This window comes from Chiloscyllium punctatum, chromosome 17 (assembly GCF_047496795.1).
Source record: "Chiloscyllium punctatum isolate Juve2018m chromosome 17, sChiPun1.3, whole genome shotgun sequence".
In the NCBI taxonomy this organism is placed as follows: Eukaryota; Metazoa; Chordata; class Chondrichthyes; order Orectolobiformes; family Hemiscylliidae; genus Chiloscyllium; species Chiloscyllium punctatum.
The window spans coordinates 76,426,889-76,451,291 of NC_092755.1; the positions used below are offsets into that span (position 1 = coordinate 76,426,889).

At 42.9% G+C, this 24,403-nt stretch overlaps 1 protein-coding gene across 3 annotated transcripts in view; it reads left to right on the forward strand.

The window, feature by feature from the left end:
- The first annotated feature begins 1,317 nt into the window (after positions 1 to 1,317).
- The window catches only part of LOC140488018 (scavenger receptor class B member 1-like), a 39,331-nt gene continuing 16,245 nt past the window's right edge, over positions 1,318 to 24,403 (forward strand). For all 3 annotated transcript variants that reach the window (XM_072587582.1, XM_072587580.1, XM_072587579.1), the window contains exons 1-6: positions 1,318 to 1,469; positions 7,333 to 7,474; positions 8,291 to 8,494; positions 12,754 to 12,849; positions 13,027 to 13,142; positions 16,492 to 16,658. In XM_072587582.1, the coding sequence (XP_072443683.1) occupies positions 1,378 to 1,469; positions 7,333 to 7,474; positions 8,291 to 8,494; positions 12,754 to 12,849; positions 13,027 to 13,142; positions 16,492 to 16,658 (817 nt within the window). In that variant the 5' untranslated portion in view covers positions 1,318 to 1,377. The remainder of the gene's footprint in view (positions 1,470 to 7,332; positions 7,475 to 8,290; positions 8,495 to 12,753; positions 12,850 to 13,026; positions 13,143 to 16,491; positions 16,659 to 24,403) is intronic.

Genomic DNA, 24,403 nt, shown 5'->3' on the forward strand with positions numbered 1-24,403 from the left:
TAAATAGAAAGTGGGACAGAACACCAGCGTTTCACCAGAGGCTCACTGATGATGTTATCTAATATGGTAATGAAACGTCTGAGAACAAACCTACCAGCTCAGCGAGCAAATTTACAACTTGAACCTTAACCTGACCTACAAATCTTCTCAAAAATCGCAAGCCTCCAACACCTGTCGGGCTTCATTCCCCAGATTAGGCCCAGCCCTGCATCTTCCCTTGAAAGAACATCTACGCTTGGACATTAAGTCTCTCCTGAATACATTTCAAGGAATTCATCCCCTCTAATTAATGTCACGGAAGTTGAAATCCCCTTTTTAGAAATATAATGTTTGATGAGGAGAGTTTGAGGAGACTCAAGAATGAGACGTAATTTCACTGAAACTCATCAGATTCATACACAATGTGACAGGGTGGATGCAGGCAGGATATTCACCCGAGCCAGAGAATCTTGAACTAAGGGGTATGATCTGAAGATACGGGGTAAACCATTTATGACTGAGACAAGAAGAAATATCTTCACTCAGAGTGTTGAGACCATGAAATTCCCTACTCTGGCAGCATGTGGAAGTTCATACATTGAGTATGTCCAAGTCAGAACTCAATCGTTTTTCTTGAGACGAATGACATCAAGGGGTATGGAGAAAATGTGGGCAAGTGGCATTGAGGTGGAAGATCAGACATGATCTAACTGAATAGTGGGACTGAATGGCCTCCTCCTGTTCCTGTGTTCCGAATATGGAAGTTTGATCTAATTTATTTGGAAACCTTTGGATGTACATATATCTTTTTTAAAGACAGTGAAAGCAGTCTGTTAATTATATCACAATTGTGTTTAGTTATATTAAGGTGGTGGATATTTCTTGGGGATGAAGGGAAGGGCATGCTTCCCTTTAACTGGAATCTTTGCTTGCTGGTCTAGCAGCTGTATTCTGGTTCTATCCTTCACTAATTGCTTCAATCAAAAGATGAAAGGCCAGAGATTGTGACAGTGGAAGGAGAAGGTTGGACAGGAAGGAATGTGTCAATTTAACTTCCTCCTGGGCCGCCTTCTACCCTTGATTCTTGGCAGCTGGTGAGATTAATGATTTGGCTTTTCCTCTATATCCTCCTCTTTTGTCCATATTCTTCACTCCTCCTCCTTACCTTCATTGTCTTCCTCTCTCCCTCTATGTCCTGATCTTCTTCCTTCTGCTCCCTCTTTGATGATTTTCCTCCTCCAGTTCCTCCTCATTGTCAAGAAGGCTGAGTGGCCTGTTTCCGTTTAGTAATTTCGATGTTAATTTGTGTTTTTTTGTTTCTCAATTCAGAATGTCCAAATCGATCCCAGCAATGGGTTTGCCTACACAGTCTGGCAGGATGTCCCAGTTCCATTCTACATGTCTGTGTATTTCTTTCACATCGAGAACCCTGAGGCAATTCTTCGCAGTGAGAAGCCGATTGTTTCACAACGTGGACCATATGTTTACCGGTATCTGCTGTTATTTAGGACATTATTTCATTGCTTATTCTTCTCATGTTTTATTCAAAATATGAACATTATTGTCCCTAGAATTGTTGATATTTATACTCAGTACTTCAGGCTTGGGTAAGTAGAAAACAATAATCAAATAACAGCAACAAAAAGTGTTGGAAATACTCAGCAGCTTGGGCAGTAGCTGTTGAGAGAGAAACAGAATGAATGTTTCAGGTGAACTGAAGGGGAATAGAAATATTGGAATGATCAAACCAATGAATGAGGGAGGGGGTAAGAAAAACAGAGGAGATCTGTGATAGGAGAGGGGACAGGAGAGATTAAATAGCAAAATATTTCATGATGTTACAGCCAAAGAGAGTGGCAGCAGATATCGGAAGGAACCAAAGGTCATGTTCAAAGAAGGTGTGAATAACAATCCTACAAATTTCCCTCACATGAATTCTCCCATCCCCTTACTTTATAGTTCTCTGTACTACCCTCGTCCTGTACAACTCACTCATACGTTGATCCCAGCATGATTCAGATGAAAACCGTCCCAAAGGACTCTCTTCATCTTCCCCCATCCATGCTGCCAATGTCCAATGAATCAAACCCATTTCTCCCACCACAGTCTTATATAACATACATTCAACTCTCCAACACCATTTATCCTGTGCCAATCTGCCCATTGCTCAGACATTATTAACAATGATTTGCCTTTTTTAATAAAGCTCCTCATTGCTCATGATTCCTCAGAAGAATCTCTTTCTTAATGCGACCAATATCATAGATACCCATTACCACCATAATTGGATCAAACTTAATTCTGGCACTGGGCAGGCAGCACAGCCTTTGAAGTTCATACTGCCAGGTGTTGAGAACTGATTCCATCCGAATAACGTAGACCCCTCTGCTCAGCTAACTTGCATCCCCTGCTCACTTCTGAACAAACTGCAATTGCTCAGAGCAGGGGCCAGGTCCTGATAGATTGCTTCCTTCTGGACCCCCTTAACTGTCCTCCTGAGCATGGAGTATGTCTACAGACACTAGCCGGATGATTGAAACAAAGTGAGGTAGTGTCCCCTAAACCTGAATGCACCACTGTGTCTGAGCTTCAAATACCAGCTCGTCAACTCTGAGCCAAAGGTCCTTGAGCTTCAGACACTTGCTGGTGACTGCGAGACACTAACAGGAGCAGACAGAGTGGATGCAGGGAGGATGTTCCTGATGCTGGGTGTGTCCGGAACCAGGAGTCCCAGTCTGAGGATTTGGGGTGAACCATTTCGGATGGAGATGAGGAGAAATTGCTACACTCAAAGAGGGGGTGAGCCAGTGGAATTCATTACCACAGGAAGTAGCTGATGCCAAAACATTGAATGTGTTCAAGAAGCGGCTAGATATAGCAGCTGGGGTGAATGGGATCAGAGATTATGGGGAGAAAGCAGGATTAGGCTGTAGAGTTGGATGATCAGCCATGATCGTGATGATGGAGGAGCAGGCTTGAAGGGTTGAGTGGCCTCCTCCTGCTCCTATCTGCTATGGTTTTATGTAAATATGTGTAGCCATGAATGATTGGGTCAGTAAGTGTTTTATGCACCTGGAAAAGGTAAGGTTAAATCTTTCACAGAAGTCGTCAGCCGCAAGTTCTGAGTCATTGACGCATCTTAGTCTCCTCCGTGTGTGTCCTGACAACATTCCAACAATCATACAGCCCTAAAGTGTGGATCCAGCAATCCTCCAAAGAGTATCCCAACCACACTCATTCCCCTATAACCCTGCATTTCCCATGGTTAACCCACCTAGCCTAAACATCTTTGGACCATGGGAGGAAGCCAGAGCACCCAGAGAAAACCCCCATAGACATTGAAAAAACGTGAAAACTCCACACAGGCTGTCACTGTAGGCTAGGATCAAACCCTGCTCCCTGGTATTGTGAAGTAGCAGTGCTAACCACTGAGGCACTGTGCCACTTGTACTGAAGACATGTGCTCCAGAATTTGCAGCTCCCCTAGTCAAACTGTTTCAATACAGCATCGAAAGTGTGTTGCTGAAAAAGCACAGCAAATCGGGCAGCATCCAAGGAGCAGGAGAATCGATGTCTCAGGCATAAGCTCTTCATCAGGAATGAAGCTTGTGTTCCTGTTTCAATACAGTTATCCAACATGTGGAAATTGCCTTGGTATGTCTTGTACACAAAAAGCAGAATAAATTTAACCCACGCAACAACTACCCTATCCGTCTATTTTAAATCATCAGTGAAGTGATTGGAGACAGATGCAGACGGACTGTTGGCAGTTCAGAAAAGGATGCAGTGCTGACAATGTCATACGCAGTGTTTATTATCACTGAGAGAAATTACAGCTCAAGAAGTGCAGTCCGAAACAAATTACCATTTGAGTCGTCCAGCTGCACAGATTGTCGGGATGGAGCTAGCTGGTTCCTTATTGGCACACTTTGATTGTCACATGGCTAGAGGCCAAGATGGAGGATATTCGACAACAGGAAGTGAGATACAAGAAGTTGTGGTCCATGCTGGAGCCAAAGGCATATAGAATATGGGTTGAATTCCTATGAGCTGATTTTCTGGAGTTAAGACAAAAGTTAAAAAGTAGGATTGGAAATGTAGTAATGTCTGGATAACATCAAGTGTTGTGTGCTGGTGAATACAGATAAAGGCAGAGAGCACAACCCAACGCATTACTGAAGTTGTGCAGGAGTCAGGGCTGCACATTCCTGAGCATTGGTGCCAACTCTCTGGCAGAAGGCATCTGAACAAGCTGGGCAGATTGGTTCCAACCTGTTTGGCAACAATGTCATTCAGGGGAGATTAACTGGAGGAGGGTTTAAAATAATTTGAAGGGAGAAAGGACAGCAGGACAGAAAGAGGAGGCAAGGTGTATAGATACAGGAAGCACAAAAGGAGGGATAGTGTGAAAAGAACAGGATTCAGATAGAGCAGGGCTGGGCAATTAATTCTTCCAAGGGGCCACATGAGAAACCTGAGTTGTGTTGGAGGGCCGAACCAACAATAAGTTGAACATAATTCTGCTCAGTATTAATTTTCTCCCATTGTAAAAAGTACTAAATTATATAGTTTTGCATTGAAACTTATAATCAAAAGAATAAGGATATTCTGTTACAATAAAGATATGAAATTGTGGAGTAGGTCAAATATAGAAGAAATAAACAGTAAAAACAATAATTTCAGTATTTCATTTTATTTTTAACATATTAATCTCACAAACCAATAATGAACAGTTGTTTCATTATTGTTCAGTATTACAAACAACAAACAACTCTATACAAAAAGCAATAAGTGTTTTGATGTTTTTTCAGTTCATTTTATTTGTTTAGTGAGAAATATCCAGTCTGTTTTGGGCTTGAACAAGTGCACTGAAATCTGGTTGAATGTCTGAGGTGGATTTGCGAAGGACAGTTGAGAGGTGATCATCAGTGAGAGAGGTTCGGGATTTCGGTTTGTTGAACTTCATCACTGAGAATGTCTGTTCGCATATATAGGTAGACACAAAGAGGACTAGAATCTTCTGAGCATGCCTCCTCAGGTGTGGGAAGTTCTCCTTTTTGAGGGAAGAGTAAAAATCAAGCAGTGAGACTGACCTAGAGTACTCTGCCAGAAGTGTGTCAGACTGCAGGTCGATGAGTTCAAGCTGAACATCACTAGGTGCATTCTCCACATTGCATGTAAATGGGGAAAAAATCATGTGCATTTCATTCTCAACCATTTTAAAGTCTTGAAATCGCCTTGAAAATTCACCATGCAGTACTTTTAACATAGATGAGTACTTCTGGAAGTGATCAGCTGAAGGTGCGGCTTCCTTCAGTGTTGGCAAGTGGGTGAGAATATTGTCCTCCATTTGGCTTGAGAGAAGCTGCAACTTTCTCATAAAAGCCTTCACCAAGTTGTACATTTCATGCACAAAAAGGCCCTTGCACTGCAGTTTCACATTTAGTTCATTCATAAGTGCAGTCACATCAACAGCAAAACCAAGGTCTGCAATCCAGTCTGCATCTGAAAGCTGTGGAATGCCATTCCATTTCTTCACACAGAAATTTTGAATTGCTTCTCTCAGGTCCCATACACTTTCCAGCATTTTGCCCAGGCTGAGCCCCCTGACAGCTGTGGGGTAGCCTATGTCACGATGTTCAGTCTCATTTTCCTCCAAAAGTGCAACAAACTGCCTGTGATTCAAAGCTCTTGCCCTGATGAAGTTAACTATTTTAGTTACAACATCAACCACATGGTTAATTTTTAACACTGACTTAAATAACACTTCCTGATGTATAATGCAATGCAAAAAAATACCAATTTCTGTTCAGGGTCAATTTCTGTCACTTTATCCTGCATTCTCTTTAAGAGTCCAACATTTTTCCCATTAGACTTGGACAACCATCCATTGTCACACCCACCAGCTTGTCCCACTTTAGTCCCAAAGTGTCCAAACGTGCATTTACCTCCGTGAACAAATCATTACCAGTTGTTGTTCCTTTCATTGACTGCATGGCTGCCAGCTCCTCCGTGATTTTAAAGTCCGTAGTTGTCCCATGTATGAAGATGAGTAGCTGGGCTGTGTCACGTTCATCGCAGCTCTCATCCAAAACCAAGGAAAAAAAGTCAAAGTTGACCGCTCTGTGCTGCAGCTGAAGCTCCAGATTTCTCGCGATGTCCCCAGTCCTTCTCGTTACAGTGCGTCGGCAGAGGGGCACATTCTCAAATGCCTCCTTTTTCTCCGGGCATATTAGTTTGCAGAGTCCAACAAGCACTCCTTCATAAACTCTCCATCAGAAAACAGTTTACTGTTTCTGGCGATTTTGTGGGATATGACATAACTTGTCTTGGCGTGAGCTGACATTTTGAGGGCTAGCCAGCAAGCATCACTTTTAGCTGTTCACGCACGCACAGACACGTGCATGTGCGTCCATATGTAAATTTAAAAAGCATCCTTTTCAAAACAAAAGTAACACAGTTGTATTGTGTGCATGGCGTAAATACTTTTTCATTTATGTTCTAATTTAAGATTGACCCCATGTGGGCCGGACAGGAACGACCAAAGGGCCGGATATGGCCCACGGGCTGTAAAATGCCCAGGTCTGAGATAGAGAATAAATCAAAGGCAATTGTTGGAAAGTGTGTTAATATGAGAAGTCTGGTAGATAAAGTCAACAAACTACAGTTGTCACAGTTCCAAACTTCTTCCAGAACAGACAGCATTCCTGAGGCAGAATAAATAAAGGCTTGGACTTTGGAGTATACCTTCTCCTGAATGTTATTGATAATGAGGACAAATTATCACAGAATAAATTCATTTCCCCCCAGCTTTAGCAGGTTTAGATCTGATTGGGGTCACAGAGTCATAGAGATGTTCAGCACCGAAACAGAGCCATTGGTCCAACCCGTCCATGCCGATCAGATATCCCAACCCAATCTAGTCCCTTATTCATATCCCTCCAAACCCTTCCTATTCAGGCAAGTTTATTTACACAGAGGGTGGTAAGTGCCTGGAATACATTGCCAGAGGAGGTGGTGGACGTGGACACAATAGCAATGTTTAAGAGACATCTTGACAGATACATGAATAGGCAGGGAGTGGAAGAATGCGGATTGCATAGGGATAACAGATTTTTAGTTTAGAAGGGCATCATATGTTAGCACAGTCTTGATGGGTCGAAGGGCCTGTTCCTGTGCTGTACTGTTCTTTGTTTTTTTCAGGAATGCGACTGTAGCTTTAGCTGAGAAACTTAGTGAACATTGTTAGAGAGCTTGCATAAGCAAATGGGATAAACGATCCTTTAATACTTGTGAAACCTTCAGTTAATATTAAATTAAACTGTAATTATTGCTCCATTTGTCATTTTACAGAGAATACAGACCGAAAAGCAACATAACGTTTCATGAGAATTATACTGTTTCATATCGTTCATTTCGTCAGTTTCATTTTGTTCCTGAACGCTCAGTTGGGAGTGAGAACGATCAGCTGGTCTTGCCTAACATGCTCGCTCTGGTAAGTAATCTCAGCAGTGTCACATCCAATGCAGAACGTGATTAATGTTGCTACAATTTCACATTCACAAAAGATTACATTCGTTTGAGTAACTGATGAGCATCATTAAAATATTAATATATTTATAGCTGCTGAAGAAATGGTTGGATGTTCTGAAGGATGTGAAGCTGATTGATCAGAATGGTTCAAAGTATGAGAGAATTACTTTAAAGCAGACAATGTGGAAAGTTGGGACTGTCCTCCTCAGAGCAGGAAAGGTTAGGGACATTTTAGTCCAGCAAACAAAACCATGCAGGGTTTGAATAAAGAAAACAAGTTTCCAGTGGCAAGGGTCAGTGACTTGAAGAGAATCAGTGAAAGACCAAGAGAGGGAGGTGGGGAGATTTTTTTTTTGTACAGCGAGTTGTTATGAGTTGGAATATGTTCCCATGGCTTTGCCAAAGACAAGGAGTGGCATTAATTGACAGCTGAAAACGAAGATGATGCTAATTCTCACATTATAAATATCTCACCTTCCTTTGTTGCAGTATTGGCTAAGGTCTCACACACTGCAGCAGTCCTCCTCAATTCCTTTGGGTTCACAGATTTCTGGTTTCTGGGACAATGGGTGTTAACTGAATGCACTGAGAGCACATTTCTGGCACCAATGTTAGTGATGTAAATCCACTTCCTGATTCTTGCCCCTATGTAAGGTATAGAAATCCTGTGATTCTGTATTTCAAAGCATTTCCAACCTGAGACTTAATTCTTGCATTTTCTTTAGAATCCAGTGTCGTATGAATTGATATCATTGACTCCTGTTTGTTTTAACATTAGGGTGGAGCAATCTTGGCTGAGAAGCTCCCACCCCTGATGAAGATCACATTCAACAATGCCATGAAGCAGTTTAATCAAACTGCTTTCTTCAAGAAGACTGTAAAAGAGATAATGTGGGGATATGATGATGAACTTATTAACTTCCTCAAAACTTTTTTCCCAAATCTCCTTCCATTCAAGGACAAATTTGGACTGTTTGCAGATGTGAGTATTATTTACAGCTAACGATATTAATAAAATGGGTAAAACAAAATCACAGGGACAATAAACCAGAGAGTGATCAGAGTTCAATGTGTTCACTTTCTCCTGTCCTACTAATCACATGATCTGGGAATCTGAACATTATTTACCAACCACAGTGATCAGCCTTGATCAGTGAGTCTATAATGGACCCACTGTGCAGAGTGGAATCCTGTGCTCTACTCTGAGGCGAGTATGTGATGAGGGTATGGGAGTAATTAATCAGACTCCACTCTGTCAACCTAGACAAGCAGGAGGCTGAAAGAACACAACAAGCCCAAGTAGCATCAGGGAGGTAGAGAAGTTGATGTTTCAGGTTCCTGCTGTCTAATTTGGATCTCAGCATCTGTAGTTTTTTTGTCTCTCTCCACTTTGTCAACAGCCACAACCAAATAGGCCTTTAAATTGATACTGACTGGAGAGCTTCCTCCTTCTAGTGCTGCTAGTATTAACCCAGGCCCAAGAGAGGAGCTCGCTGGGCAGGAAGCACACTGAGCTAATCCTGGCACTGTCAGTGGGTTGATGGAGGGGAGCCAGAGGAGTTCCCTCCCTCAAGGACAATCAGTAGCTGATTGACAAGCCCAGCATCAATGCCATCAACAGTGCATTTGGTTCAGCCAGGTCTGCTCAGCTCCTGGATTCATTACAGCCTTGGTTCAAACATGGATAGAAGAGCTGAATTCCAGAGGTGAGCTGAGAGTGACAGCCACTGATTTCAAGGTTGTATTTAACTGAGTCTGGCATCAAGGAGCCTTAGCAAAATTAGAATCAGTGGAGATTAGGCAAGCTCTCCACTGGTTGGAGTCACACCTGTGACATAGCCCACAACTAGAGGCATGGTCTACAAATAAGGGGTAAACCATTCAGGACTGAGATGAGGAAAAGTTTCTTCACTCAGAGTTGTGAAACTGTGGAATTCTCTCCCACAGGAAGCTGTTGAGGCAAGTTTATTAGATATATTCAAGAGGGAGCTGAATATGAGCCTTGTGGCTAAAGGGATCACGGGGTGAGGGTGGGAATAGGATACTAAGAATGCATAATTAGCTATGATCACATTGAATGATGCTGTAGGCTCAAAAGGTCAAATGGCCTACTCCTGCACCTATATTTTATAGGAAGATGGTTGTGATTGTTGAAGCCAAGTTTGAATAAAAGTCCATGCGGTTTCGGATGGTTTCATGCAAGACAAAGGAACATTTTGGTGCAGATTGTTACCCAACACCTAGGAAGAAGATCTTGGTTGTTGGAGGTCAGATATCTCAGCTCCAGGACATCTCTGCAGGAGTTCCTCAGGGTTCTGTCCTTGGCCCAATCATCTTTAGCTGTTTCATCAATGACCTTCCCTCCATCAGAATGTAGGAAGTTGGGATGTTTGCTGATGACTGAACAGTGTTCAGCACCATTTGTGATTCCTCAGCTGCTGAAGCAGTCTATATTCAAATGTCACATAATATCCAGGCTTTGGTTGACAACTAGGAGAAAGTGAGGACTGCAGATGCTGGAGATCAGAGCTGAAAAATGTGTTGCTGGAAAAGCGCAGCAGGTCAGGCAGCATCCAAGGAGCAGGAGAATCAACATTTTGGGCATAAGCCCTTCTTCAAGTGGCAACTAACTTTCACACCACCCAAATGCGAGGCAATGACCATCTCTAAAAAGAGACAAATTAACCACTGCCACTTGACATTCAATCATGTTACCACTACTGAATCTATCAACATCTTGAGATGCCACTACAGATCCCTACAGACCACCAGTCATGCACCTCCAGTTTGAAAAACACCCTTCCACTACTACCCTCTGTGTTCTAGGGGCAAGCCAATTCTGAATCCATGCAGCCAAATCACTGTGGATTCCACGCATCTTAAGCTTTTGAATGAGGCTACAATCAGGAACATTGTTGAAAGCTTTAATAAAATTTATGTAAACAATCCACTGCTCTACCCTCATTGATTACCTTCATCACCTCCTTGAACAATTCAATCAGGTTAGTAAGACCTGCCCTGCACAAGGTCATACTGAGGCCATACTTTTCCAAATCCTATCCCTAAGAATCCTCTCCAATAGCTTCTCAACCGCCAATGTGAGACTCACTGGTCTATAATTTCCTGGATTATCCCTATTTCCCTTCTTGAACAACATTAGCTACTCACCAGTCCTCAGGGACCTCTCCAGTATTGGCTAACGACAGTATTGGTCAGGGCACCAGCAATCTCCTCTCTTGCCTCTCTCAGTAACTTGAGGTAGATCCCATTGTGCCCTCAGGACTATTCACCTTAACGCACTTCAAGAAATCCAACAGCACTTCTTTCTTGACCTCTTGACCACACAAATCTTACTATCCTCCATATCCTTCTCCTGGGTGAATACCGAGGCAAAGTACTCATTTAGGATCTCACCAATGTCTCGGCCATCAAGGCACAAGTTCCCCCCTTTATCCTTCTCCCCAGTTATCCTCTTGTTTTTAATGTGTGTCTGAAATACCCTGAGATTTTATTTTAACCATATTTGCCAAGGACATTTCATGGTCTCTCTTTGCTCTCCTAACTTCCTGCTTGATTTCTTTCCTACTTTGTTTATATTCCTCAAGGGCCCTGTCTGATTTTAGGTTTCTAAATCTTGCATCTACTTCCTTTCTTTTTTTGACTAAATTCAAAATCTCTCTCGTCGCCCAAGTGTCCTTTACCTTGCCATCCTAGTTCTTCCTCTTTACTGGAACATCCTGGTCCTGAACTCTCATCAGTAAGCATTTTAACAATTCCTATAGTTGAGTAGCACCATATCCACAAAAAACAAAATGATCTTTATCAATTGGATCAATGGGCTGAAGAATAGCAAATGGAGTTCACTTTGGAAAAATGTGAGGTATTGCATTTTAGTAAAACAAGCAAAAACAAGACTTATACAATAAAAAGTAGGGCCTTAGGCAGTGTTGTAGAAGGGAGACCTAAAGATTCAGGTACATAATTCTTTGAAGTTTGAATCACATATAGACAGGGTTAAAAATCACACAACACCAGGTTATAGTCCAACAGGTTTAATTGGAAGCACACTAGCTTTTGGAGCGACGCTCCTTCATCAGGTGTTACCCTAACCCTAACCCTAACCCAACACCACCTGATGGAGGTCAGTGGTGCAATTCTGCAGATCAGTGTACAATTCTGGTCTCTTTGTTAAGGATAATATTAAGCTGGGTAGAGGTCAGAAGAGACTCTATGACTCTATAACATACTGTCCCCTCTACCACCAATGCTCAGTAGCAGCAGTGTGCACTGTCTACAAGATGCACTCCAGAATTTCACCAAAGATCCTTAGACAGCACCTTCCAAACCCACAACAGCTTTCATCTAGAAGGACAAGGGCAGCAGATGCATGGGAACATCACCCCCCGAAAATACTCCTCCAAGCCACTCACCATCCTGACTTGCTGTTCTTTCATCGTCACTCAGTCAAAATCCTGGAATTCCCTCCCTAAGGAACATTGTGGGTCAACCTACAACACACAGACTGCAGTGGTTCAAGAAACCAGCTCAGACCACCTTCTCAAGGGTAACTAGGGACAGGCAATAAATACTGACCCAGCAAGTGATACCTCCATCCCATAATTGACTTAGGGAAATACTTAGGGATCCTTGTTGCTGCTTGTTGGGTTTGTAATTCGTAATGCAGGTCAGACAACAATGATTCATATACGAAAGGAAAATTAATGATGGTGTAGATGAATACAGGCTATTTGTATGTTGTTCACTAGCTCTTGAAACATGATCCTTCAAGATCAAAATAATCAGTGAAGTTTCCTTTGATGAAGAGAGAAGGATCCAGTTTATGTGTGATTTAATGTAGCCCAGTTCCTATAGGAAGTTATCATGAGACAGCTCTCGACGACTCAGATTGTGATTTTCCAGGTTCGAAGTGCTGGTCCCTGCTCTACGGGCACTCAGACTGAACTCTATACCTCCCACAGTGCAGGACCTCACCAGAACACAGTTGAGGCTGCTTTCACATTATCAAATGAATATGATCTTAATTCATGTGCAGCAAGACTCTGCAAGATAAGTGGAGCTGAAAGTTTCTGCAGATGGGAGCTGCTGTGTCAAAATAACCTTGTCATCTAATTTCCTGTCATACTGTGATTAGTTTATCCTCTGCCATTGAGGAGAATTTTCACATTTCCTTCTTGTAAAATGTAAATGATCTAACAACCTATTCTCTGATTTTGTTAACAGTTGAACAACACAGACACTGGACTATTCACAATTAATACAGGAGTTGATGACATTAATAAAGTCCATAAAATTAACACTTGGAATGGCCTTAAACAGGTACTGACCCTCTCAGCAGCTCAGTGAGTGACCAGTATAATTGTGGTGGAGAAGCTAATGGGGCCACCCGGGATTCTTATACTGCATCATTGATATGATATTATTGATCAAATACTTTTTGATAACTTTGTTTATTATTAAATGGGATTCTTTATAAAGACCTTTCTCATATTCCAGGTAAATTTCTGGCATTCTGTCCAGTGCAACATGTTGAATGGGACAGCGGGTGAAATGTGGCCTCCATTTATGGATCCATCAGATACTTTAAAGTTTTTTAGTCCTGATGCCTGTAGGTACGACTCAAATGATCATTGACAAAGATTTGTGAGAATGTGAAATTATTGTAAACAGAATGAGTGCTTGATAAAAGCTGCAAGTTCATAATATAAAGGGTGGGGCTCAGTTGGTAAAAAAGGCAATGAAGAGGTTCAGAAATTTCTGATTTTATTTGACATTATTCCCCAAAGTACAATGTTTAATGAAGACGTCATGGGATAGACATCGTGGGATATGTGTCTTGTTGCATTCATGGCAAATGCAAATTATGAAATATTTCAGAGCAAATGCAAAAAGACACAAAAATACTGAGTAATGTAAAGTCAAATAAGAATGAAAAACAGAGAAATAGCAATTAATGAAAATATACTGAAGAAATCAATGTCTCAAAAAGCTGAAAAATTTCCAAAGGTGGTCATTCTTTGTATTTTAACCAACTTGCTGAGTGATACTATTACACACCTCAGGAGCAGGTGGGACTTGAACCCAGGCCTACCTGGCTCAAAGATAGGGATACTACCACTGCACCACTGAGCACATAAGGCAGCAGTGATGGGAAGAGTGGACACATTGGTTTCAATCTTCCAGAATTCCCTAGGTTCGAGAACAACTCCTAAGGATTGGAATGTCAAAAATAAAACCCAGGTATTTAAGGAAAGAAGGAGAAAGAAAACCATGATCAATTCAGACAGTTTTCCCAAAATCAGCAGTAAGGAAAATATCAGAATTTATTAATAGGGAGTTTTAAGTCACATACAATTGATGAGAGTCACCACAGAGTTATGCTTGGAATCGTCTTCTCCGTGTGGGTCGGTATCTGAGGACAGAATGGTCTCTGCCAACTTGCTGCTGCCTCTTAGAGACTACCTTCTCCTCCAGAAGTCTGTCGGTGCAAGACAGTGTGTTTAGTGAGGTGCCTACCACAGCTGAATAGCTGGCATGTAGAAGCTGTGATGATATGGGTATGTGAGGGTGGTGTGAGGCAGTGAGTGCAGGTTTCAGTTGTGTTTGTTTGAGGTTGTTGGGACATGAACATAGGGCAGTGACTAATGGAGCAATGATTGAGATAGAGGATCTGGAATATATATCACTGACTTTGATGACTGGTTTCATGCTGTTACACTTCTTGCAGCATTGTGTCCAGACCAATGGCATTGCAGTGCTGGCTTTGGTTGCCGTGGTCACGACTCTCACTGCCTTGAAGGGAGGGCCTCCTGGCCCCAAGACAAGACAATCACCCTCCAGGTATCATCCCCGACATCAACAATCGCTCTCCAGGTATCAGCCCTCACATTAATAATCTCTGTCCAGGTATCACCCCCTTCATCAACAATCTCCCTCCAGGTATCACCCCCTACATTAACAATCTCCCTCCAGGTATCACCCCCTACATTAACAATCTCCCTCCAGGTGTCACTCCCTACATTATTAATCTCCCTCCAGGTGTCACTCCCTACATTAACAATCTCCCTCCAAGTCTCACCCCCTACATTAATAATCTCCCTCCAGGTTTAACTCCCAACATTAACAATCTCCCTCCAGGAGATAGTGAGGATCTGCAGATTCTGGAGGTCAGATTTGAGAGTGTTTTGCTTGAAAAGCACAACAGGTCAGGCAGCATCTGAGGAGCAGAAGAATCGACGTTTTGGGCTGGAGCCCTTCATCAGGAATGAGGTTGGGAGCCTCATGGGTGGAGCTCAGCTACCTTCTCCCACACCCATGCCCCTCCCATTTATCTCTCCACTCCCGAGGAGGGAGGTATTGTCTTATGAGGAAAGTCTGAGGGACTTGAGGCTGTTTCTGTTAAAGAAAAGAAGGTTGAGACGTGACTTAATTGACACGTATAAGATAATCAGAGGGTTAAATAGGATGGACAGGGAGAGCCTTTTTCATCAGATGGCAATGGCCAGCACAAGGGGACATCGATTTAAATTTGTTAGCTCAGTTAGCTAGGCAACTGATTTATGATCTAGAGAAACACTAACAACCTGGGCTCAATTCCTCCTTCTGGCTGAAGTTACCATGAAGGACTTTCCTTCTCAACATTGCCTGAGGCATAGTGCCCTTCAGGTTAAGATCTGTGGTGAGTATGCCGTTATAGTGCAAAACTATTGTACAACTGGGGCTTTAGACTGTGGTGGGGGTGGGGGGGAAGTCGTGCTGAGTCAAACAGGGAGGGCACTGTTCCTTTAGGGGTGGCATGGTGACTCAATTGTTAGAACTGCTGCCTCACAGCAGCAGGGACCTGGGTTCAATCCCTGCCTCAGGCAACTGTCTGTGTGGAGTTTGTACATTCACCGTGGGTTTCCTCCCACAATCCAAAGATGTGCAGGTCACACATAATTGCCCATAGTGTTAGGTGCATTAGACAGAGGAATGGGTCTGGATGGGCTACTCTTTGGAGGGTTGGCTGAAGGGCCTGTTTCCATACTGTTGCTAATCTAATCTAATGTCCCTCAGTGAGGGGAATCCTGATCACTATCGTCTCTCAGTGAGGGGAATCCTGATCATCTGCAGTCCTCACTTTCTCCTAAATTGGGGGAAGGCCAACTACAGCTCTCCATGAAGCATAACAGTAATAGGACAGATGTCAGAGATTCTTTACTCAGAGACTCGGAAGGATGTAGAATGCCCTGCCTGCAGCAGTAGTAGTAGACTCACCAACCTTAAGGGCATTTAAATGGTCATTGGGTGGGAATATGGACAAGAATAGAAAAGTGTAGGATAGATGGGCTTCAGATTGGTTCCACACGTTGGCGCAACTTCAAAGGCCGAAGGGACTGTGTTGCGCTGTAATGTTCTATGTTCTATGATTCTAATCTGCTACAGCTGGAATGCAACTCACTTTCCGATGCTTCAGCCTGAATGCAGATTGACTTTAATCTCGGGGCGTTTGAGCTATGCAGTCATGTGAGGGAGTGTTCAGCATTGGGGCTCCACATTGCAATCCTGTAAATGAGTTCTCAATATGAGGTTCCCCTGCATCACTTCAATGGATTCGAGGCACATCATCATCACTGCAACCAATATCAGTGCGAGCTTACGGTTTAGATTACATTTATTTATTGTGGGTGTCACTGGCAGGATCAGTGTTTTTCTCTCCCTCATTGCTCCTGAGAATGTTGTTTCAAGCTGCCTGTAAACTCTGGTTCATTCTCCCAGATGCTGCCTGGGTGGGCTGCATTGGATATTCTGTGTATGTCATTGGGGAATGGTCACTTTGATGGCTTTGGACCACATGCTGTGAACAAGTGACATAGTTGATGTGTTCAATGACCTTCGACAGTGATTGTAATTTCACCTTGCAGTTATAAAGTTAGCAAGAAATTTATTCTTAAAACAAGATTACTTTTTAAATTTGAACAGGTCATTGGAGTTAATTTACCAAAATTCAGACTCAACCTTTGGGATACCTTCCTTCCGATACATTGCCCCGAAGACCATGTTTGCAAATGGGACTGTATATCCCCCCAATGAAGGCTTTTGTCCGTGCAGAGAGTCCGGAGTGATGAACGTTAGCACATGCAGACACCGTGAGTATATCCATCTGTAGAACACATTGTTTAACTGTGAAAACAAATGACTATAAGAGTTGACTACACCATAACATTTCCTCACAAAAAAAAATCCTCATTCCCAGGCATGATCAAGTGAAGGTCCTCTCCCTGTGCAATTATATCCTTTTTCATATGTACGCAGTATTGCTGGTATTGTCTTGCCAATTCCCTATTTTAGCAAAATGTACTTACTTATATGTTCCATTCTGCTTGCAATAAATGCTAACAGTCCATTTGCATTCTCAATCATATGCTATCCCTGTTCACTGCCCTTATGTGGTTTATGTACCAGGACACTCAGATCCCACTGTATCCTCTGTATCTTCACATTTTACAGTCTCTCTTCATTTAGAGAAGTTAGGAACAAAAGGGAGACAAGAAACAAAAATGGAAGGCAGTATAGCAAGGATGAAAAGCAAATGGTGCCATAGTGCAAAATAAAACTAAGGTGACTAACGTGGTTAAAAAGATAATTCTAAAGCCTTTGTATCTTAATGCATAGAGCATTTGCAATAATGTAGATGAATTTGCAGCTTGAATTAGTATAAACAGTTATGATATCATGTAATTTCAGAGACCTGGCTGCAGGATAGGAATTGAACATCCAGCAATATCATTTAGAAAGGACAGAGAAAAAGGGAAAGGAGGTGGAGTAGCATTTTTAGTAAAGGAAATGTATCAGTGCGATAGTGGGAAAGGATATTGGCTCAGAAAATCAGGAAGTGGAGTCTGTATTGGTGGAGATAAGATATGTCAAAGGGTAGAGAACGCTGTTGGGGGTTAGTGAAAATACAAATGCAGGCATTAGACAAGAAATCAGAGATGACGCAATGAGAGTATATCTGTAATCATGGATGACTTTAATTTACATGTAGCTTGGAAGATCCAAATTTGCAATGATTCTGTGGAGCAACACTTCATGTAGTCTGTACATGGTGGTATTGTAAACATCAAGAAACCAACCAGGGAACAGGCTATTCAAGACTAGATACTGCAATGAGAAAGGATTAATCAATGATCTTGCTTGGGGTCCTTAAGGAAAGAGTGACCATAATACGATAGAATTCTTAATTAAGATGGAGAGTGAAGTATTCTAAACTGAAACCAGGGTCCTGAATCAAATAAAGGGAACTACTAAAAGGTGTGAAGTGCAAACTGGCAAGGATGAATTGGAGAATCTTACTAAAGGACAATGGTTCATGTTTAAAGAACACATGCATTAATTACAACAATGATTCATTCCTGTCTGGTGCAAAAATACAAGAGGAAAGGTGGCTGAACCATGGCTTATATTAGAAATTCCAGATAATATTAGAACCAAAGAGGAGATGTATAAAGTTGCCAGAAAAAGACAACAATTCTGAAGATGACGAGCATTTTGGAATTTAGCTAAAGAGAACAAACAAATTGATCAAGAGGCTAAATAAAGTGCAAGAAAAATGGAAACTAACTGTAAAAGCTTCTATAGATCTGTGAAGACAAAAAAATTAGTTCAGACAAATGTAGATTGCCCACAGTCAGAAGCCGGGGTAATTATAATGGGGAGCAAAGGAATAGCAGAAGAATTAAAGACAGACTTTGGTTTTGTCGTCACAAAAGAGGACACAAATAACTTACCAGAAATATTAGGGAATCAAGGGTCTAGTGAGAGGGTGGAATTGAAGATAATCAGTGTTTGTAAGAGAATGACACTGAGGAAATTACTGGGGTTAAAGGCTGACAAATCACCAGGCCTGGTAATCTACATTGCAGAATACTAAAACAAGGTTCACCATGAGAGATTAATTAGCAAGGTTAGATCTCATGGAATACAGAGAGAACTAGCTATTTGGATACAGAACTGGCTCAAAGGTAGAAGACAGATTGTTTTTCAGACTGAAGGCCTGTGACCAGTGGAGTGCCACAAGGATCGGTGTTGGGTCCTCTACTTTTGTCATTTACATAAATGATTTGGATGTGAGCATAAGAGGTACAGTTAGTAAGTTTGCAGATGACACCAAAATTGGAGGTGTAGTGGACAGCGAAGAGGGTTACCTCAGATTACAACAGGATCTGGACCAGATGGGCCAATGGGCTGAGAAATGGCAAATGGAGTTTAATTCAGATAAATGCAAGGTGCTGCATTTTGGGAAAGCAAATCTTAGCAGGATTTATATACTTAATGGTAAGGTCCAAGGGAGTGTTGCTGAACAAAGGGACCTCGGAGTGCAGGTTCATAGCTCCTTGAAAGTGGAGTTGCAGGTAGATAGGATAGTGAAGAAGGCATTTGGTATGCTTTCTTTTATTGGTCAGAGTATTGAGTACAGGAGTTGGGAGGTCATGTTGCGGCTGTACAGGACATTGGTTAGGCCACTGTTGGAATATTGTGTGCAATTCTGGTCTCCTTCCTATTGGAAAGATGTTGTGAAACTTGAAAGGGTTCAGAAAAGATTTATAAGGATGTTGCCAGGGTTGGAGGATCTGAGCTACAGGGAGAGGCTGAACAGGCTGGGGCTGTTTTCCCTGGAGCATCGGAGGCTGAGGGGTGACCTTATAGAGGTTTACAAAATTATGAGGGGCATGGATTGGATAAATAGACAAAGTCTTTCCTCTGGGGTCGGGGAGTCCAGAACTAGAGGGCATAGGTTTAGGGTGAGATGGGAAAGATATAAAAGAGACCTAAGGGGCAACTTTTTCACGCAGAGGGTGGTATGGGTATGGAATGAGCTGTCAGAGGATATGGTGGAGGCTGGTACAATTGCAACATTTAAGAGGCATTTGGATGGGTATATGAATAGGAAGGGGTTGGAGGGATATGGGCCAGGTGCTGGCAGGTGGGACTAGATTGGGTTGGGATATCTGGTCGGCATGGACGGGTTAGACCGAAGGGTCTGTTTCCATGCTGTACATCTCTATGACTCTAAAGGAAATGGTCCTGGAAATATTGGATACATTGATGAGCATCTTCTAAAATTCTATAGACTCTGGAGTAGTTCCTATAAATTGGAGAGTGGGAAATGCAACTCTACTGGGAAATGGAGGAAGAGAAAACTGAATTATAGAGCAGTTAGCCTGACATCAGTTTGGGGAAATGCTAGATTCTGTTAGAATATGACATTTAGATATCATTAAATGGACTGGACAAAGCCGGTATGGGTTTATGAAAAGCAAACCATGCTTGAAAAAAAATCAAGAGATTTTTGAGGATATAACTAACAGAATAGATAAAGGAGAACCAGTGAATACAAAGGAACAAAGAACAGTACACCACAGGAACAGGCCCTTCGACCCTAGACTGCACCGATACATGATGTCTTTCTAAATTAAAAGCCTTTTAGATTAGATTCCCTACAGCATGGAAACAGGCCCTTCGGCCCAACCAGTTCACACCGACCCTCCGAAGAGTAACCCACTCAGATCCATTTCCCTCTGACTAATGCACCTAACACTACGGGCAATTTAGCATGGCCAATTCACCTGACCTGCACATCTTTGGACTGTGGGAGGAAACCGGAGCAAACCCACCCAGACACGGGGAAGAATGTGCAAACTCCACACAGATAGTCACCCAAGGCTGGAATCGAACCTGGGATCCTGATGCTGTGAGGCTGCAGTGCTAACCACTGAGCCTTTCACATCTTCTTTTAAACTTACCCCCTTTTACCATAAACCTATAGTCTCTAGTAATTGACATTTCTATTTGTGCCTCTCATCATTTTGTAAATTTCTATCAAGTCACTCCTCAGCCTTCAATATTCGAGTGAAGGAATCCAAGTTTATCCAATCTCTCCTCATAGCTAATACCCTCCAAAATAGGCAACATTGTGGTTAAAAGTTTCTTACTCTCTCCAAAGTCTCCACATCCTTATGGTAGTGTGGTGACCAGAACAAATATTCCAAATGTGGCCTCACTAAAGTTCTATACAGCTTACATACCTTTCCCATTTTTATACTTTATGCCCCAACTGATGAAGGCAAGCATGGTATATGCCTCCTTAACTACCTTATCTGCTTTTGTTGTTACTTTCAGAGAACTGTGTACCTGTATGCCTAGATCCCTCTGTATGTCGACACTACTAAAAGTCCTGCCATTTACTGTATACTTCCCTCCTGCATTTGATCTCACAAAATGCATCACTCACATTTGTCCAGATTAAATCCTATCTGCCATTTCCCCACCCAAGACGCTAACCTATATCTTGCTGTATCCTCTGGCATTCGTCCTCACTATTCACAGCTCCCACAATCATTGTATCGTCTGCAAACTTACTAACCAGGCCATATACACATTCCTCAAACTCATTCAGATATATGGGGTCCCAGCACTGATCCCTGTGGAACACCACTAGTCACAGATCTCCAGTCAGAAAAACACCCTTTTACTGTTACTCTGTCTTCTCTGACTAAGCCAGTTCTGTATCCATCTTACCAGCTTATTGCAGATCCCAGGTGACTTCACCTTTTGTATCAACCTGTCATAAGGTTGTGAATTTGGTTTTCCAGAAGGTTCAATGTAAAAGGTTAGTGGGTAAAATTAAAGCACATGGGATAGCAGGTAAGGGATTAGAATAGATTGAGAATTGGGAGTAGTGATTCAGAATAAATGGATGTGGGATGCAGTAACTGTTATGACCAGTGTTTGGGCTCCAGCTGTTCACATTATGTATCAATAACCTGGATGAGGGAACCAAATGCAACATTTCCAAATTTGTAATGACATAAAACTGGATGGGATTGTGAATGATAAGAAGGCAAGTAGGTTTCAAGGTGATGCAGACAAGTTGAGTGAGTAGGCAAACTCCAGGCAGATGCAGTATAACATGGCTGGGTGTAAAAAGCTGAAAGGAAGAGTATTATTTAAATGGTGATACTTTGAGAAGGGTGGATGTACAAAGGGATCTGGGTGTTCTTGTACACCTGTCAACGGGCAGGTACAGCAAGCAATTAGGAAGGCAAATGGTATATTGTCCTTCATTGCAAATGGATTTGAGTTCAGGAGTCGGAATATCATTATAGAATCATAGCTTCCCTGCAGTGTGGAAGCAAGCCATTTGGCCCATCGAGTTCGCATCGATCCTTTGAAGAGCATCCTACCCCTCTACCCTACCCCTGTATCCTTCAAGTAGCTTCTGCAGTTATATGGAGTGTTGGTGAGTGCTCCGTGCCTGCAGTGTAGCATGCAAGTTTAGTGTTCCTGCCTCAGAAAGGAAGTAATCGAGGGAATGCAATGATGGTTCACACGCCTGATTCCAGGATGGTAGCTCTATGAGGAGAAGTTTGTTCCACTGGACCTGTATTCATCCTCCCACTTCCTCCAGACCAAAGGGGTAGCCATGAGCACCCGTATGGGCCCCAGCTATGCCAGTCTCTTTGTTGGCTATGTAGAACAGCCCATCTTCCGTACTGGCACCACTCCCCAACTCTTCCTCCGCTACATTGATGACTGCATTGACGCCACCTCGTGCTCCCACAACACATTCCACCCTGACCTTAAATTTACCTGGACGATCTCTGACACCTCCCTCCCCTTCCTGGACCTCTCCATCTCTATTAATGATGACGGACATGACAGTGACATTTTTTACAAACCCACCGACTCTCACAGCTACCTGGATTACACCTCTTCCCACCCTACCTCCTGCAAAAATGCCATCCCATATTCCAACTCCTCTGCCTCTGCCGTATCTGCTCCCAGGAGGACCAGTTCCACCACAGAACACACCAGATGGCCTCCTTCTTTAGAGACCGCAATTTCCCTTCTCACATGGTTAAAGATGCCTTCCAACGCATCTCATCCACATCCCGCACTTACATCCTCGAACCCCACCCCACCCCTCCAACCGTAACAAGGACAGAGCCCCCCTGGTCCTCACCTTCCACCCCTCCAATCTTCGGATTAGCCATATCATCCGCCGACATTTCCGCCCTGTCCAAATGGACCCCACCACCAGGGTTATATTTCCCTCCCCACCCCTTGCCGCATTCCACAAAGACCGTTCCCTCCATGACTACCTGGTCAGGTCCACACCCCCCACAACCCACCCTCCCATCCTGGCACCTTCCCCTGCCACTGCAGGAATTGCAAAACCTGCATCCACACCTCCTCCCTCACCTCTATCCAAGGCCCTAAAGGAGCCTTCCACATCCATCAAAGTTTTGCCTGCACATCCACCAATGTCATTTATTGTATCCGTTGCTCCCGATGCAATCTCCTCTACATTGGGGAGACTGGATGCCTCCTTGCAGAGCGCTTCAGGGAACATCTCCGGGACACCCGCACCAATCAACCCCAACGCCCAGTGGCCCAATATTTTAACTCCCCCTCCCACTCTGCCGAGGACATGGAGGTCCTGGGCCTCCTTCATCACCGCTCCCTCATCACCAGACACCTGGAGGAAGAATGCCTCATCTTCTTCCTCGGAACACTTCAACCCCAGGGCATCAATGTGGACTTCCTCATTTCCCCTCCCCCCACCTTACCCCAGTTCAAACCTTCCAGCTCTGCACTGTCCTCATGACCTCTCCTACCCCCAATGTCCCTTCCCAACTATCCGCTCCACCCTCCTCTCTGACCTATCACCTCCATCCCCACCCCCATTCACCCATTGTATGCTTTGCTACCTTCCCCTCAGCTCCCCCCACTTCCCCCCCAAACCCCCATTTATCTCTCCACCTTGGAGGCTTCCTGCCTCTATTCCTGATGAAGGGCTTTTGCCTGAAATGTTGATTTTCCTGCTCCTTGGATGCTGCTTAACCTGCTATACTTTTCCAGCACCACTCTGATCTAAACTCTGTATTCATGAGAGTTTAGAAAGATGTGAGGAGATCTGATTGAAACATATAAAATTCTAACAGGGCTGGAGAGACGAGATGCAGAGAAGATTTTTCCCTGGTTGGGAAGTCTAGAAGCTGGAGGTTATAGAGTAGACCATTTCGGACAGCAAAAAGGAAGGATTTCTTCACTCAAAGGGAATGAACATTTAGAATTCTCTACCACAAAAGGAAATGGAGGCCAAGCCACTGGGTATAGTTAAGAAAGAAACAAGATAATGTTTTATATTTTGAAGGCATCAAGGGATGTGGGTAAAAAGTGGGAAGATGACATTGGGATAGAAGCATCAGTTTTGATCACGTTGAATGTCAAAGCAGGCTCAAAGGGCCAGATGGCCTACTCCTGCTCCTAGATGCTATGTTTCTAAGCTTCCTGTTGTAAATGTTGAGGAGGATAGCAACAGATTCCAGCAGGACATGCAGGCAAACACATGACAAATAAACTTTAAGGGAGGGAACCGTGAAGAAGAACGCAAGACAATATAAAATAAATCATACAATTTGAAGGAACATAAAAATCTTGTGGTGATTATACACAAAAGTCTGAAGAAGAATGTTTAAAAAATGTGTGGGATTCTTGGCTTTGTAAGTAATAATATGTTAGATATAAGTTTATATTTTATAATTGTGTCTTTGATATTAGGTAAATGTATGTTACACATTCGTTTATAGATCGACGGACAGACTCTGAAAACAAGGCAGTGATGCTGAACCTTCACAAACACTGGTTACATTGAAGTTGGGATTTTGAGTTCAGTTCTGGACATTATACTTTAGGAAGAAGGTCTTGGCTTTGGAAAGGGAGCAGAGACTCACCAGATGGGACCAGGGATCCGAGTCTTTCCTAATGACAGATTGGAGAAGCTGGGATCAATCTTCTTAGAGCAGAGCAAGTTTTGAAAGTAGAGATT